A 19,529-nucleotide genomic window follows, 5' to 3' on the forward strand; every position below is an offset into this window, starting at 1 on the left:
AGACAGGAAAATGTATATAAATCGGTGGTGCGTTTTTGACATCGGTAATAATGTGTGGTGTACTTACCAAACTTGTAGGGCATGTTTAGGTTATGTGTAGAGTTATTTTGTTAAACTAACTCACTCTGATTGTTAACATTCACCACTTCCCTAGAAATTGAATACATGAATAAAATTAATATGTGACGAGTAGATCACTATGGCTAAATACTAGTTTAAAATTAATATGTGACTAGTAAAAAAATACTAGGGCTAAATACCAGGTTAAAATTAATATGTGACGAGTAGATCACTAGGACTAAATACTAGGTTAAAATTAATATGTGACGAGTAGATCACTAGGGCTAAATACTAGGTTAAAAGTAATATGTGACAGGTAAATCACTAGGGCTAAATACTAGGTTAAAATTAATATGTGACGAGTAGGTCACTAGAGCCTAAATAAATACTAGGTTAAAATTGATATGTTGACGAGTAGTAGGTCACTAGGGCTAAATACTAGGTTAAAATTAATATGTGTCGAGTAGATCACTAGGGCTAAATACTAGGTTAAAATTAATATGTGACGAGTAGATCACTAGGGCTAAATACTAGGTTAAAATTAATATGTGACGAGTAGATCACTAGGGCTAAATACCAGGTTAAAATTAATATGTGACGAGTAGATCACTAGGGCTAAATACTAGGTTAAAATTAATATGTGACGAGTAGATCACTAGGGCTAAATACTAGGTTAAAATTAATATGTGACGAGTAGATCACTAGGGCTAAATACTAGTTTAAAATTAATATGTGACTAGTAGAAAATACTAGGGCTAAATACCAGGTTAAAATTAATATGTGACAGGTAGATCACTAGGGCTAAATACCAGGTTAAAATTAATATGTGACGAGTAGATCACTAGGACTAAATACTAGGTTAAAATTAATATGTGACGAGTAGATCACTAGGGCTAAAATACTAGGTTAAAAATTAATATGTGACGAGTAGATCACTATGGCTAAATACTAGTTTAAAATTAATATGTGACTAATAGAAAATACTAGGGCTAAATACCAGGTTAAAATTAATATGTGACGAGTAGATCACTAGGGGCTAAATACTAGGTTAAAATTAATATGTGACGAGTAGATCACTAGGGCTAAATACTAGGTTAAAATTAATATGTGACGAGTAGATCACTATGGCTAAATACTAGTTTAAAATTAATATGTGACTAGTAGAAAATACTAGGGCTAAATACCAGGTTAAAATTAATGTGACGAGTAGATCACTAGGACTAAATACTAGGTTAAAATTAATATGTGACGAGTAGATCACTAGGGCTAAATACTAGGTTAAAATTAATATGTGACGAGTAGATCACTATGGCTAAATACTAGTTTAAAATTAATATGTGACTAGTAGAAAATACTAGGGCTAAATACCAGGTTAAAATTAATATGTGACGAGTAGATCACCGGAGGACTAAATACTAGGTTAAAATTAATATGTGACGAGTAGATCACTAGAGCTAAATACTAGGTTAAAATTAATATGTGACAGAGTAGGTCACTAGGGCTAAATACTAGGTTAAAATTAATATGTGACGAGTAGGTCACTAGGGCTAAATACTAGGTTAAAATTAATATATGACGAGTAGATCACTAGGGCTAAATACTAGGTTAAAATTAATATGTGACGAGTAGATCACTAGGGCTAAATACTAGGTTAAAATTAATATGTGACGAGTAGATCACTAGAGCTAAATACTAGGTTAAAATTAATATGTGACGAGTAGATCACTAGGACTAAATACTAGGTTAAAATTAATATGTGACGAGTAGATCACAAGGGCTAAATACTAGGTTAAAATTAATATGTGACGAGTAGATCACTAGGGCTAAATACTAGGTTAAAATTAATATGTGACGAGAAGATCACTACGGCTAAATACTAGGTTAAAATTAATATGTGACGAGTAGATCACTAGAGCTAAATACTAGGTTAAAATTAATATGTGACGAGTAGATCACTAGAGCTAAATACTAGGTTAAAATTAATATGTGACGAGTAGATCACTAGGGCTAAATACTAGGTTAAAAATTAAAATGTGACGAGTAGATCACTAGGGCTAAATACTAGTTTAAAATTAATATGTGACTAGTAGAAAATACTAGGGCTAAATACCAGGTTAAAATTAATATGTGACGAGTAGATCACTAGGACTAAATACTAGGTTAAAATTAATATGTGACGAGTAGATCACTATGGCTAAATACTAGTTTAAAATTAATATGTGACTAGTAGAAAATACTAGGGCTAAATACCAGGTTAAAATTAATATGTGACGAGTAGATCACTAGGGCTAAATACTAGGTTAAAAGTAATATGTGACGAGTAGATCACTATGGCTAAATACTAGTTTAAAATTAATATGTGACTAGTAGAAAATACTAGGGCTAAATACCAGGTTAAAATTAATATGTGACGAGTAGATCACTAGGACTAAATACTAGGTTAAAAGTAATATGTGACGAGTAGATCACTATGGCTAAATACTAGTTTAAAATTAATATGTGACTAGTAGAAAATACTAGGGCTAAATACCAGGTTAAAATTAATATGTGACGAGTAGATCACTAGGACTAAATACTAGGTTAAAATTAATATGTGACGAGTAGATCACTATGGCTAAATACTAGTTTAAAATTAATATGTGACTAGTAGAAAATACTAGGGCTAAATACCAGGTTAAAATTAATGTGACGAGTAGATCACTAGGACTAAATACTAGGTTAAAATTAATATGTGACGAGTAGATCACTAGGGCTAAATACTAGGTTAAAATTAATATGTGACGAGTAGATCACTATGGCTAAATACTAGTTTAAAATTAATATGTGACTAGTAGAAAATACTAGGGCTAAATACCAGGTTAAAATTAATATGTGACGAGTAGATCACAAGGGACTAAATACTAGGTTAAAATTAATATGTGACGAGTAGGTCACTAGAGCTAAATACTAGGTTAAAATTAATATGTGACGAGTAGGTCACTAGGGCTAAATACTAGGTTAAAATTAATATGTGTCGAGTAGGTCACTAGGGCTAAATACTAGATTAAAATTAATATATGACGAGTAGATCACTAGGGCTAAATACTAGGTTAAAATTAATATGTGACGAGTAGATCACTAGGGCTAAATACTAGGTTAAAATTAATATGTGACGAGTAGATCACTAGAGCTAAATACTAGGTTAAAATTAATATGTGACGAGTAGATCACTAGGGCTAAATACTAGGTTAAAATTAATATGTGACGAGTAGATCACTAGGGCTAAATACTAGGTTAAAATTAATATGTGACGAGTAGATCACTAGGGCTAAATACTAGGTTAAAATTAATATGTGACGAGAAGATCACTAGGGCTAAATACTAGGTTAAAATTAATATGTGACGAGTAGATCACTAGAGCTAAATACTAGGTTAAAATTAATATGTGACGAGTAGATCACTAGAGCTAAATACTAGGTTAAAATTAATATGTGACGAGTAGATCACTAGGGCTAAATACTAGGTTAAAATTAAAATGTGACGAGTAGATCACTAGGGCTAAATACTAGTTTAAAATTAATATGTGACTAGTAGAAAATACTAGGGCTAAATACCAGGTTAAAATTAATATGTGACGAGTAGATCACTAGGGACTAAATACTAGGTTAAAATTAATATGTGACGAGTAGATCACTATGGCTAAATACTAGTTTAAAATTAATATGTGACTAGTAGAAAATACTAGGGCTAAATACCAGGTTAAAATTAATATGTGACGAGTAGATCACTAGGGCTAAATACTAGGTTAAAAGTAATATGTGACGAGTAGATCACTATGGCTAAATACTAGTTTAAAATTAATATGTGACTAGTAGAAAATACTAGGGCTAAATACCAGGTTAAAATTAATATGTGACGAGTAGATCACTAGGACTAAATACTAGGTTAAAATTAATATGTGACGAGTAGATCACTAGGGCTAAATACTAGGTTAAAATTAATATGTGACTAGTAGAAAATACTAGGGCTAAATACCAGGTTAAAATTAATATGTGACGAGTAGATCACTAGGACTAAATACTAGGTTAAAATTAATATGTGACGAGTAGATCACTAGGGCTAAATACTAGGTTAAAATTAATATGTGACGAGTAGATCACTAGGGCTAAATACTAGGTTAAAATTAATATGTGACGAGTAGATCACTATGGCTAAATACTAGTTTAAAATTAATATGTGACTAGTAGAAAATACTAGGGCTAAATACCAGGTTAAAATTAATATGTGACGAGTAGATCACTAGGACTAAATACTAGGTTAAAATTAATATGTGACGAGTAGATCACTAGGGCTAAATACTAGGTTAAAATTAATATGTGACGAGTAGATCACTAGGGCTAAATACTAGGTTAAAATTAATATGTGACGAGTAGATCACTATGGCTAAATACTAGGTTTAAAATTAATATGTGACTAGTAGATCACTAGGGCTAAATACCAGGTTAAAATTAATATGTGACGAGTAGATCACTAGGGCTAAATACTAGGTTAAAATTAAAATGTGACGAGTAGATCACTAGGGCTAAATACTAGGTTAAAATTAATATGTGACGAGTAAATCACTGGGGCTAAATACTAGGTTAAAATTAATATGTGACGAGTAGATCACTAGAGCTAAATACTAGGTTAAAATTAATATGTGACGAGTAGATCACTAGGGCTAAATACTAGGTTAAAATTAATATGTGACGAGTAGGTCACTAGGGCTAAATACTAGGTTAAAATTAATATGTGACGAGTAGATCACTAGGGCTAAATACTAGGTTAAAATTAATATGTGACGAGTAGATCACTAGGGCTAAATACTAGGTTAAAATTAATATGTGACGAGTAGATCACTAGAGCTAAATACTAGGTTAAAATTAATATGTGACGAGTAGATCACTAGGGCTAAATACTAGGTTAAAATTAATATGTGACGAGTAGATCACAAGGGCTAAATACTAGGTTAAAATTAATATGTGACGAGTAGATCACTAGGGCTAAATACTAGGTTAAAATTAATATGTGACGAGAAGATCACTACGGCTAAATACTAGGTTAAAATTAATATGTGACGAGTAGATCACTAGAGCTAAATACTAGGTTAAAATTAATATGTGACGAGTAGATCACTAGGGCTAAATACTAGGTTAAAATTAATATGTGACGAGTAGATCACTAGGGCTAAATACTAGGTTAAAATTAAAATGTGACGAGTAGATCACTAGGGCTAAATACTAGTTTAAAATTAATATGTGACTAGTAGAAAATACTAGGGCTAAATACCAGGTTAAAATTAATATGTGACGAGTAGATCACTAGGACTAAATACTAGGTTAAAATTAATATGTGACGAGTAGATCACTATGGCTAAATACTAGTTTAAAATTAATATGTGACTAGTAGAAAATACTAGGGCTAAATACCAGGTTAAAATTAATATGTGACGAGTAGATCACTAGGGCTAAATACTAGGTTAAAATTAATATGTGACGAGTAGATCACTATGGCTAAATACTAGTTTAAAATTAATATGTGACTAGTAGAAAATACTAGGGCTAAATACCAGGTTAAAATTAATATGTGACGAGTAGATCACTAGGACTAAATACTAGGTTAAAATTAATATGTGACGAGTAGATCACTATGGCTAAATACTAGTTTAAAATTAATATGTGACTAGTAGAAAATACTAGGGCTAAATACCAGGTTAAAATTAATATGTGACGAGTAGATCACTAGGACTAAATACTAGGTTAAAATTAATATGTGACGAGTAGATCACTAGGGCTAAATACTAGGTTAAAATTAATATGTGACGAGTAGATCACTAGGGCTAAATACTAGGTTAAAATTAATATGTGACGAGTAGATCACTATGGCTAAATACTAGTTTAAAATTAATATGTGACTAGTAGAAAATACTAGGGCTAAATACCAGGTTAAAATTAATATGTGACGAGTAGATCACTAGGACTAAATACTAGGTTAAAATTAATATGTGACGAGTAGATCACTATGGCTAAATACTAGTTTAAAATTAATATGTGACTAGTAGAAAACTAGGGCTAAATACCAGGTTAAAATTAATATGTGACGAGTAGATCACTAGGACTAAATACTAGGTTAAAATTAATATGTGACGAGTAGATCACTAGGGCTAAATACTAGGTTAAAATTAATATGTGACGAGTAAATCACTAGGGCTGAATACTAGGTTAAAATTAATATGTGACGAGTAGGTCACTAGAGCTAAATACTAGGTTAAAATTAATATGTGACGAGTAGGTCACTAGGGCTAAATACTAGGTTAAAATTAATATGTGTCGAGTAGGTCACTAGGGCTAAATACTAGGTTAAAATTAATATGTGACGAGTAGATCACTAGGGCTAAATACTAGGTTAAAATTAATATGTGACGAGTAGATCACTAGGGCTAAATACTAGGTTAAAATTAATATGTGACGAGTAGATCACTAGGGCTAAATACTAGGTTAAAATTAATATGTGACGAGTAGATCACTTGGGCTAAATACTAGGTTAAAATTAATATGTGACGAGTAGATCACTAGGGCTAAATACTAGGTTAAAATTAATATGTGACTAGTAGAAAATACTAGGGCTAAATACCAGGTTAAAATTAATATGTGACGAGTAGATCACTAGGGCTAAATACCAGGTTAAAATTAATATGTGACGAGTAGATCACTAGGACTAAATACTAGGTTAAAATTAATATGTGACGAGTAGATCACTAGGGCTAAATACTAGGTTAAAATTAATATGTGACGAGTAGATCACTATGGCTAAATACTAGTTTAAAATTAATATGTGACTAGTAGAAAATACTAGGGCTAAATACCAGGTTAAAATTAATATGTGACGAGTAGATCACTAGGGCTAAATACTAGGTTAAAATTAATATGTGACGAGTAGATCACTAGGGTAAATACTAGGTTAAAATTAATATGTGACGAGTAGATCACTATGGCTAAATACTAGTTTAAAATTAATATGTGACTAGTAGAAAATACTAGGGCTAAATACCAGGTTAAAATTAATATGTGACGAGTAGATCACTAGGGCTAAATACTAGGTTAAAATTAATATGTGACGAGTAGATCACTAGGACTAAATACTAGGTTAAAATTAATATGTGACGAGTAGATCACTAGGGCTAAATACTAGGTTAAAATTAATATGTGACGAGTAGATCACTAGGGCTAAATACTAGGTTAAAAGTAATATGTGACGAGTAGATCACTATGGCTAAATACTAGTTTAAAATTAATATGTGACTAGTAGAAAATACTAGGGCTAAATACCAGGTTAAAATTAATATGTGACGAATAGATCACTAGGACTAAATACTAGGTTAAAATTAATATGTGACGAGTAGATCACTATGGCTAAATACTAGTTTAAAATTAATATGTGACTAGTAGAAAATACTAGGGCTAAATACCAGGTTAAAATTAATATGTGACGAGTAGATCACTAGGACTAAATACTAGGTTAAAATTAATATGTGACGAGTAGATCACTAGGGCTAAATACTAGGTTAAAATTAATATGTGACGAGTAAATCACTAGGGCTGAATACTAGGTTAAAATTAATATGTGACGAGTAGATCACTAGAGCTAAATACTAGGTTAAAATTAATATGTGACGAGTAGATCACTAGGGCTAAATACTAGGTTAAAATTAATATGTGACGAGTAGGTCACTAGGGCTAAATACTAGATTAAAATTAATATGTGACGAGTAGATCACTAGGGCTAAATACTAGGTTAAAATTAATATGTGACGAGTAGATCACTAGGGCTAAATACTAGGTTAAAATTAATATGTGACGAGTAGATCACTAGGGCTAAATACTAGGTTAAAATTAATATGTGACGAGTAGATCACTTGGGCTAAATACTAGGTTAAAATTAATATGTGACGAGTAGATCACTAGGGCTAAATACTAGTTTAAAATTAATATGTGACTAGTAGAAAATACTAGGGCTAAATACCAGGTTAAAATTAATATGTGACGAGTAGATCACTAGGGCTAAATACCAGGTTAAAATTAATATGTGACGAGTAGATCACTAGGACTAAATACTAGGTTAAAATTAATATGTGACGAGTAGATCACTAGGGCTAAATACTAGGTTAAAATTAATATGTGACGAGTAGATCACTATGGCTAAATACTAGTTTAAAATTAATATGTGACTAGTAGAAAATACTAGGGCTAAATACCAGGTTAAAATTAATATGTGACGAGTAGATCACTAGGGCTAAATACTAGGTTAAAATTAATATGTGACGAGTAGATCACTAGGGCTAAATACTAGGTTAAAATTAATATGTGACGAGTAGATCACTATGGCTAAATACTAGTTTAAAATTAATATGTGACTAGTAGAAAATACTAGGGCTAAATACCAGGTTAAAATTAATGTGACGAGTAGATCACTAGGGCTACTAAATACTAGGTTAAAATGAATATGTGACGAGTAGATCACTAGGGCTAAATACTAGGTTAAAATTAATATGTGACGAGTAGATCACTATGGCTAAATACTAGTTTAAAATTAATATGTGACTAGTAGAAAATACTAGGGCTAAATACCAGGTTAAAATTAATATGTGACGAGTAGATCACTAGGGCTAAATACTAGGTTAAAATTAATATATGACGAGTAGATCACTAGGGCTAAATACTAGGTTAAAATTAATATGTGACGAGTAGATCACTATGGCTAAATACTAGTTTAAAATTAATATGTGACTAGTAGAAAATACTAGGGCTAAATACCAGGTTAAAATTAATGTGACGAGTAGATCACTAGGACTAAATACTAGGTTAAAATTAATATGTGACGAGTAGATCACTAGGGCTAAATACTAGGTTAAAATTAATATGTGACGAGTAGATCACTATGGCTAAATACTAGTTTAAAATTAATATGTGACTAGTAGAAAATACTAGGGCTAAATACCAGGTTAAAATTAATATGTGACGAGTAGATCACAAGGACTAAATACTAGGTTAAAATTAATATGTGACGAGTAGATCACTAGGGCTAAATACTAGGTTAAAATTAATATGTGACGAGTATATCACTATGGATAAATACTAGTTTAAAATTAATATGTGACTAGTAGAAAATACTAGGGCTAAATACCAGGTTAAAATTAATATGTGACGAGTAGATGACTAGGGCTAAATACTAGTTTAAAGGTGGAACCTTTTGGAATGGATGGTTTACATATATGTGGAATAGGGTTTGACATGTTTTAAAAGGTTTTTAACTCATCTCTAAGGAAAGTTTTAAACTAGGACTATATAGTGGTGGGAACAAAATAAACTAAATGAAACAAAGCTAAGATTCAGAGGAACGTTTGGAGAATCAGTGTAAAAGTAGTTATAAGAATATGCTTAATGTTACTGTTGTGAAGTTAGAAGTATAAGAAATAAATAGATGACTTTGGAATAGAAATGTTTTATATATATTTGGAGTAACTGAAACGTGGTTAAGTGTAGGTGATTTTGATGACAGAAATTTCTTTGAGATACACAGTTATAGGTTGTTTAATTGGAACAGAATGGAAAGATAGGCTGTATATGTAAAGTGTGAGTTACATCCTGCTAAAGTTGAGGATATTAAGGGTAATAGCAAGAAGACTGAATTCATTTGGGTTTCTGTTAGTGTACATCAAGGGAAAAAACTCTCAATAGGAATTTGTTACAGACCAGCAGATGAACCACCAGATAACTTATGAAATTAATGAGAAACTTTACAATGGTATTAAGATTTCAGTTGTTAATGAAATCATAATTATGAATGATTTTAATTTCAGACATTGATTGGGAAATAGAGTTAAACTATGAGGGAGAAAGGTATTTGTAAACTGTTCAAGATGGATTTTTTCACCAATTGGTCAAGGAACCTACTAGAAATAACTCAATTTTAGATTTATTGTTAACTTCAAATATAGGAATGGTTGAAAGGGTTCGTTTTTTTTTTAGCTAAGTACAAAGCTACACAATGGGTCAGCTGTGCTCTGTCCACCACGGTATCGAAACCCAGTTTCTAGCGTTGTATGCCATTGGAGAGCAGGTTGAAATGGTGGAAATTGGAGAACACCTAGGTTCAAGTGATTATTGATATGTTAAGGTTGATGTTTTGCTGCATGTGGAAATTAGGAATTTTGTTTAAAATTTTGGAAAAGCAAATTCTGAAAGGATGCAACAAGAATTATCTGTTGTGAATTGCTGAGTCTGAGTGTTATTAGAAGATTGATAGATATGTGAATGATAAGAACTGGCTTTTTATTATTTAATCACTTTAGTTTGACTTATAGGACAGGATTGACCCTTGTTGTCCCTAAACGTTATGTTATCAAACTGACACTCTTAAGTCCAGCGTCATCAAATGTTTCTCCTCGTTAAAAATATTTTTATTTATTGTGGCCAATTATAAGCAGTTATATACAACTTATGCAATGATAACATTTACAAGTTAAAAAACATTACATTTTCTTTCAGTATTTAAAAATCTTTGTTCCGTTTATTTTGTTCTAAGTGTTTGTATTCTTATCCTAGGGAACCGACTAAATCGTTTGACGTTTCGCCGGCAAGGCGCTCGAGGACGTATTACGATTTCAACTGCGAGGAAAGGTCACACCCGCAGCAGGATTCCAAGCCGACGTAGAGGAAAAGGAACTGCCAGTTTCTTTGCTCGTGCACGGGATCATTTCGGTAGCAACAACTCACGATTAGAAGTTCAAAATGACCAACCAGCCTACGATAGGCCGAGCAGAACTTCAACCTCTGTACCTCACGTTTTCCCTTATAGAGAACGTACGTCAGAAAGATATACCATCAGACTTCCTCTAACAAGTCCATCGTCTTATCAGTCACACACCAGAGGAAAACACCGTAGAGGCAGTGTGGTAAATATTTCAACTCTACCAAGGACTTATCGGAACCGATACACCATTCAATCTCGTCCACAGAATTTGTTACAAGTGCAGATAAAGGAAGCCAGGAACGTCAACCCACAGAGTTTCTACTACAGAAGTAAGAACTGAATATCAGCAGCAAAGCGATGGTCGCCCGATCTGGTTTAACTCAACAGTCAGTCTGTATATACCACACTTATCATTAGCTTTTCAATATCATAAAGTAATTTGAAATGATTGCTAAGGTTTGAAAATGAACGCAGACTTTGTATGAAGGGACATCTGTTAACACTAAAACAGGCATGAATGAAACAAGATCACCTTTTAACTCACATGAACCCGCTATCCATCTATCAGTTTGTGCGTGGCAGCCTTGATCGTCTTATTTACCAACTGTTTCTTTACTCTAAACGGAGCAGGTTAAATTATCGGGTTATCTCTGAGTTTTCTTATCAGTATCTTTGCTCTTGTGTTACACAGTACAATATTGTATTTCCATATCAGACTACTGTAGTTATTTGGATATTATTTACATTCCAATATATCTACTTATTCTGTTTTATTTAGTTAACTTCCAACAATTCTGCTTATTCTCATATCTATCTGTATTTTATTTATCTGTCCTCCTGTACGTCTCCTTACTCCTATATCTATCTGTAATTTATTTATCTATCCTCCTATACGTCTCCTTACTCCTATATCTATCTGTATTTTATTTATCTGTTCTCCTGTACGTCTCCTTACTCCTATATCTATCTGTAATTTATTTATCTATCCTCCTATACGTCTCCTTACTCCTATATCTATCTGTATTTTATTTATCTGTCCTCCTGCGCGCCTCCTTACTCCTATATCTATCTCTGTTTGAACTGCTTAACTTGTCATGCATATCCTTAATTTCTTTGTAGTCTGACAAGAGAGGTAAAATCCTGGGTTCTATTTTTGTAATGGATACGATAGATAGTACCGTGTGGCTTTGCTCTGGAAACAAACTTATTTTCATCAATATTTTATCTATCTTTCTGTATATCTCTATATTTTTTACATCTGTCTACAGCTTTTATTTATATTTACTTGTTTATCTATCAAAATAGCTGCTATCTGTGAATCTGCTTAACATACTTATGATTATCTTTATCTGATTATCTGTATGTTATTCTGTATATAGATTCGTCTTTTTATTCATGCGTCTCTCTGTTCGGTTTCGTTTCAATCTCGCTTGATCTGCTGGGCCATCTGTTAGCTGTATATTCATCTTCGTAGCGTTGCGAGAAACCTAACATCACACATTTTAAATAAATCATTAGGAACTCTGACATTATCTACAGAAAAAAACAAAGTTATGCATGAAGAGCAGAACTCTTTATAACGTAAAGGACACCGATGTTTATAAACGAATTACATAATTTGAGAATTGAATACGCCCCAAGATTCTTAGTAGGTTAAACTTTGTTTTGTTCAAACAATAATTTATGTGAAGCTATATGTTTCTTCCAACATTAAATATCTAATCTATCTGTTCTTATCTTTCTTCATCAATGCCAGTTTTCTTGGGTTACTTCAAGAAAGCTTGGAAACATATCAGAGATGTTAGTGTAAATCTATCCATCTAAAAAGCAGATAATTAATTCATCTGGAAAATGCGGACTATTAGTTTACGAGGTTTAGCTTTACATTTCTTTATGAAGGACTTGTACACCTAAAAACTAAAGTAGATCGACTTACTTGGAAACCTAATCGATTAAACATTGCTTTATTTAATAAATTAAATGGAATTTGTGTTAGTGGTATCTTTGAAGTCAAATTATTTCTTGTGCACTATTTCTTATGATTATACCATCTACGTAAATCATTATGGTATGCTTATACAGTCCATGTGCACCATTCTGGTGTGGTTATACAATCCACGTGCACCATTCTGGTATGCTTATACAGTCCATGTGCACCATTATGGTAAGGTTATACAATCCACGTGCTTCATTCTGGTATGGTATTTCAGACTATTTAACACTTTAGTAAAGCCTATGGTTTCCCATCCTTATACAGTCCATGTGCATCATTCTGGTGTGGTTATACAATCCACGTGCACCATTCTGGTATGGTATTTCAGACTATTTAACACTGTAGTAAAGCCTATGGTTTCCCATCCTTATACAGTCCATGTGCACCATTCTGGTGTGGTATTTCAAACTATTTAACACTGTAGTAAAGCCTACGGTTTCCCATCCTTATACAGTCCATGTGCACCATTCTGGTGTGGTTATACAATCCACGTGCACTATTCTGGTATGGTATTTCAGACTATTTAACACTGTAGTAAAGCCTACGGTTTCCCATCCTTCTAAGGCTTAAATGCTTTTTAGAAATCAAAACTTTTTGGTAAGTCTTCTCATTTATAAAGCCTGAAAAACCTGTTTTTAATTATTTAAAGTTGTCTCTTCTGAAGTTTCGCATTCTTACAAACCTGAGAAACTTGGCTCCTATAAGTCAAAACTGTAACTTCTGAAGTTTTTCTTGCTTGTAAACCTGAGAAACCTCATTCCTATAAGTCGAAACTGTCAGTTTGGATGTTTTCCTTATTACAAGACTAATGAACCTGTTTAGTATATTTTAAAACTGTCAAGCCTAAATGTTTCTATTATTATAAATCCGAGAAACCTGTTTCTTATAAATTAAAGCAGGTAAGGCTGAAGTTTCCATTTCTATAAGCCTCTGAAACCCCTCTTTCCTAGAATTTGAAACTGACCATATTGAGAGATCTTAAATTCATTATTAAAATGTAAGCTCTTTGTTACCTCTTTCTTTGTGAACCTGACGATGACCGAAGAAGGTCGAAACGTTGTTCGCTCTTCTATGTAAAATATTTTCTTAACCCAAACGAGCCGTTTTTGCATATAAAAATGTAAGTTGTTTTATTAGCACAAGTCTAAACGATGGTCAATCTGCGATCCGTACGCCGCGAGGTATTAAATCCTGGATTTTAGCGTTGTAAGTTCACATATTTGCCACTGAGCAACCGGGTGACTACATTGTAAGTTATACTTAAAGTAATCTTAAGTATCGAAGAATTCCGTAGTCTCTGAATAGTTCTTGGACAAACGTCAGGTTCACACCAAAAATAGAATAATTATATTCACTTTGATGACAGTACATCTAGATTCACACTGAAGATGGTATAGTTATTATATTATCTTCACAATAGACTATAGCATTTTTAGGTTGAGAGTGTTGTAGTAACCTTAGATTTAGAACGATGTCACTAACCTTAGATTTAGAACGATTTCAGTAACCTTAGATTTAGAATGACGTCAGTAACCTTAGGCTTAGAACGATGTCAATAGCCTTAGATTTAGAACGATGTCACTAACCTTAGATTTAGAATGACGTCAGTAACCTTAGGCTTAGAACGATGTCACTAACCTTAGATTTAGAACGATTTCACTAACCTTAGAGAATGACGTCAGTAACCTTAGAAGAACGATGTCAATAGCCTGAGATTGTCACTAACCTTAGATTTAGAATGACGTCAGTAACCTTAGGCTTAGAACGATGTCAACAGCCTTAGATTTAGAACGATGTTAGTAACCTTAGATTTAGAGTGACCGCATTATTCTTATATTCAGAATGATGAAAGTATCCTTACATTCGGAATAAAGATGAAGATTTTTATGTAGTACTCTCAGATTCAGAATGGAGCTAGGATGTTTAGTTTCGGAGTTATTAGTTTCTGTATATTCATTTAGCTCTTGTATAAACTCTTTCTTCATATTTGGTACAGGCCAAATACCAGGGAATTATACGTCTGGTTTACAGCGAATTCTCGACCAATTGCAGTTTAATTCTGCTTCTTCGAATATATTTACAGCTAAAGAAATGTTTTACAATTATTTTCAGATAAGGATTTCTATATCCAGATGTGCATCCAAAGGACATTACATTTGAAAATATAAAGCATTTGTTGTTCTTTGTTGGTTTAGCGTTCGAAATAGGAATGTCCTCTGGAAGTACATTCCACGTTAGCATGAAACAAGGTTAATATTTGTAAAATGAAAATTATGGTTACGAAAAATCTTGGAAACACCAGTGCAATGATCTGAACATGATCTGAGAAACATAAAACTCAGGAGATCAGAGTCTCGACTTTAAATCAACAGCTAACTTTATAAGAAAGATGGTTGAAGAAGGAAAAAATCACAGGAGAGTCTTGATCACATATTAAATTACTCGATACATTTTAAATTTATTTTTCGCCTTCAATCTCCTTAAACGTGGTCACGTGGTTAAAGCACTCAACTCGTAATCTGAGGGTCGCGAGTTCGAAACCCCGTTCAACTAAACATACTTGAGGGAAGACAGCTAGTCATCACCACCCACCGCCAATTCTTGGGCTACGCTTTTACCAACGAATAGTAGGATTTACCGTTACATTACAACGCCCCAATCGCTAAAATGGCAAACATGTATAGCGCAGATAGCCCTCGTATAGCTCCGCGCGAAATTCAAAAACAAACAAACATCCTTAAACATTGATTTGATCCAGTATTTAATGGATAGTCTGTGAAAAGCTTTTCAGAATATGAGGTTTTAATTAACCTTGATTCTGCGTAAGAGCATATTTCCATGGAAATTTCGCTGTCTGTGAAAAGTATTTAATTTCGTTCATTCTTCTCATGAAGTGTGGTCAACCCTATATTCCTTCTGGACCATGATTATCGTTAACAGTTGCTTTATGGTTTCTTTAAATTATTTTGCTTTAAGTGGTAATTAATTAGAGAAGCAGTGTTTTGTGTTGTTGTCTTTTGTTTGCTTGTAACTATATCCATTTAGGGGAAGTATCTTTTATCTATGTTCGGAACTGTATTAATTTGTTGAAGATAAATTGTGATTGTGTGTGTGTATTAACTGAATGGAACCTCTTCTTGGCTACTGAAAGAAGGAATTCCAACTTTAGCCTTTCATTATGAACTGTTTACGATGCACGTTTATAGAGTATGTTAACTTTTCAAACTTGAAGATTGATTGAGACCTCATTTTAAAGCTGGGGAGCACGTTAACTACTCATTTTATAGATTCTATATGAGAGCTGGGGAGCATGTTGCTCCCTCACCTTTTAGATTGACTAAATCCTTATTTGAGAGTTGGAGAGAATTTTGACTTCTCTCCTTGACTGAGATATTATTTGGGTGTTGGAAGTTTGTTGTCTTCTCACCTGATTTTGATTGGAACTGAACGTCACTTTGGGTTGTCCTATTTGAAACGTTTTCTAGCTTTACAACATTATCATTATTTATTAATAGGTTACTTAAGGATGACGTCACTTAATTCTTATGGAGAAAGAAAAACTGAAACTTTACTATACAAACTTTGGGTTATAATTACCCACTCTCTTACTAGTGAGTTGAATCATTTCTTGTTCATTTGTTGGTCATTTTATAGAGCGTTATAAAAAAAAATAACTTCAACGTATCCTCAGGAAATTAATTAATTATGTTGAAGCTATAATTAAAAAGACTTTTATTTATCCTGTACTCCTTTCACGTTAAAAGGGATTTTTTTTTGTGACAAGTTCCGCTATATTAACACCTACAATCGTAATTCGAAAGGTTCGAAATCTAAATTGTGTAATTTATTATGTATATGTTCTCCAGATGCGGGTATTCTGTATTAATGAATTAACTTCCGCACGTGGTGTGAGATCAGTGGCTGATATCCACATTTTAATCTTTATGTGCCCTCCACGCTAATTTTCTAAATATCGTTTACCAACTTATTAATGCATCAAAATTTACGTTTAGGACTATTAGGCTTTGATAGATAGTTTCTAAGAAAAATAATGGGTTATTGTTTTTACTTTAGTCAAGAGTGGCAAATAATAATTCAGAATCAAAAGAGACTTTTGTAAAATGATTTATTTATTCTAGCTGAGAGAGGTACATGTAGTTTCTGGATTATACATTGGACATCATTGTACTTAAACGATGTGATAAAGTAGTCTCTAAAGAGTTTTGTTCTACATTCAGTGTGAGGCGCTTAGCTCTGGCTCAATGTGTAGTACCAGTTGTAAATATTTTATTTGTTAATAATAAAGAGTTCTTTCAAATTTCATGATGATTTTGATGTCTCAGTTCTTTGTTATTGTGTTATTATTGTTTTGTTTTTGAGGGGGTGATATTATTAAGATCTCATCACCACCTATTTGTTTGTTTTGAACAAACAAAACAAGTTTTGTAAACTTTTGTAAATATCGTGTTGAAAACAATACATCTTTGTTTGTTCGTCTCTATATACAGCTTTTCTCACCATTTGTGTCATTACGCTTCTTGTATGAATACAATAAAATTTTAAAACCTGACAGTTTTTTGCTGTCGCTATGAATATTTCTTCCTCTTTTCTTAAACTTGTGATTAGTTTCGAAAGTTAGTGAACTTGTATTTTAATCTATTAGTTCAAAATAAATTGTGTTAGAATCAATTTTGAAATACTAACATTTAAATTTAACTATATTTCATTGTCCCAACACAAGTTAAATATCTCCTGTCTCAACACTTGTTAAGCAGGGGATGTCCTGCTTCTATAGGGATATTCTACCTCAACGAAAGTTAAACTGGAGATGTCTTGTGTCGACTCAAGTTGAACAAGAGATGTCTTGTTTCCATTAAGATTAGGCTAAAGATGCTCTGTCTTGATACAGGTTAAACTGTAGATGTTTCGACACAAGTTAGGCTAGAAATGTTGCGTAACCACAAGGTTACGTTAGAGATATACTCTCTTGATACAGTCTTGCTTCTATATAAGTTTCACTAGAAATGTCCTGCCACGTATAGGTTAATCTAAAAATGTTCTGTTACAAATAGTTTAAGATAAAAATTATTATTCCAAATCAGATAAAAATTACTGTTCCAAATCAGGTTAAGCTAGAGATATCTTGTTTCGACACGAATTAGGCTAAAGATGTCCTACCTCATACAGGTTAAGTTATAGATGTTCTACCTTAGCATGTGTTAAGTTAGAAGTGTTTTGCTTCGACACGAATTAGACTAAAGATGTTTTCCCTTAAGTTGATGTTAAGTTATAGATCTTCTACTTTAGCATGTGTTAAGTTAGAGGTGTTTTGCTTCGACACGAATTAGACAAAAGATGTTTTCTCTCATACAGATTAAGTTATAAATGTTCTACCTTAGCATGTGTTAAGTTAGAAGTGTTTTGTTTTAATGTAAGTTATACTAAAGATTCCCTTTTCTAATTAATTTATTATAGCAGATACTCAGCTACCAATTAGAGGATCTATGAGAATCGGCACAACTAACAATCCTGTCTCAAGGACGTGCATCAGGTGTCCACGTGATCAAAAAATAATTGTGGATCGTGGTCAGACCTGTGCTGTCACCTATTTGCCTCCTGTCAGGACATGTTCTCGGTAAGGTTCAGAAAAATTTGATGAAACGTAATATCAACAACTTGATGAAAAGTACTGTCTAGATCTTGACAAAATGTAGTATCTAGAACTTGATGAAATGTTGTATTAACAACTAGTTGAAATGTAGTAACAATAACTTGATGAAATGTAGTATTAACAACTTGATGTAATGTAGTATAAACAACTTGATGTAATGTAGTATTAACAACTTGATGAAATGTAGTATTAACAACTTGTTGTAATGTAGTATTAACAACTTGATGTAATGTAGTATTAACAACTTGATGTAATGTAGTATTAACAACTTGATGTAATGTAAATGTAGTATAACAACTTGATGAAATGTAGTATTAACAACTTGATGAAATGTAGTATTAACAACTTGATGAAATGTAGTATTAACAACTTGATGTAATGTAGTATTAACAACTTGATGTAATGTAGTATAAACAACTTGATGAAATGTAGTATTAACAACTTGATGTAATGTAGTATTAACAACTTGATGAAATGTAGTATTAACAACTTGATGTAATGTAGTATTAACAACTTGATGAAATGTAGTATTAACAACTTGATGTAATGTAGTATTAACAACTTGATGAAATGTAGTATTAACAACTTGATGAAATGTAGTATTAACAACTTGATGTAATGTAGTATTAACAACTTGATGAAATGTAGTATCAACAACTTGATGAAATGTAGTATCAACAACTTGATGAAATGTAGTATTAACAACTTGATGAAATGTAGTATTAACAACTTGATGAAATGTAGTATTAACAACTTGATGAAATGTAGTATTAACAACTTGATGAAATTGATGTAAACTGTAGTAATTAACAACTTGATGTAATGTAGTATTAACAACTTGATGAAATGTAGTATTAACAACTTGATGAAATGTAGTATTAACAACTTGATGAAATGTAGTATTAACAACTTGATGTAATGTAGTATTAACAACTTGATGAAATGTAGTATTAACAACTTGATGTAATGTAGTATTAACAACTTGATGAAATGTAGTATTAACAACTTGATGTAATGTAGTATTAACAACTTGAT

The 19,529-nt window shown here is 32.2% G+C and overlaps 1 protein-coding gene across 1 annotated transcript in view; it reads left to right on the forward strand.

The window, feature by feature from the left end:
* Positions 1–9,964: 9,964 nt before the first annotated feature.
* Positions 9,965–19,529, forward strand: part of LOC143223690 (sushi, von Willebrand factor type A, EGF and pentraxin domain-containing protein 1-like) — a 127,354-nt gene continuing 117,789 nt past the window's right edge. Inside the window, exons 1-3 of the mRNA XM_076452029.1 lie at positions 9,965–9,977; positions 10,683–11,159; positions 18,299–18,458. Of these exons, the coding sequence (XP_076308144.1) occupies positions 9,965–9,977; positions 10,683–11,159; positions 18,299–18,458 (650 nt within the window). The remainder of the gene's footprint in view (positions 9,978–10,682; positions 11,160–18,298; positions 18,459–19,529) is intronic.

This window comes from Tachypleus tridentatus, chromosome 1 (genome assembly GCF_004210375.1).
Source record: "Tachypleus tridentatus isolate NWPU-2018 chromosome 1, ASM421037v1, whole genome shotgun sequence".
NCBI classification, from domain to species: domain Eukaryota; kingdom Metazoa; phylum Arthropoda; class Merostomata; order Xiphosura; family Limulidae; genus Tachypleus; species Tachypleus tridentatus.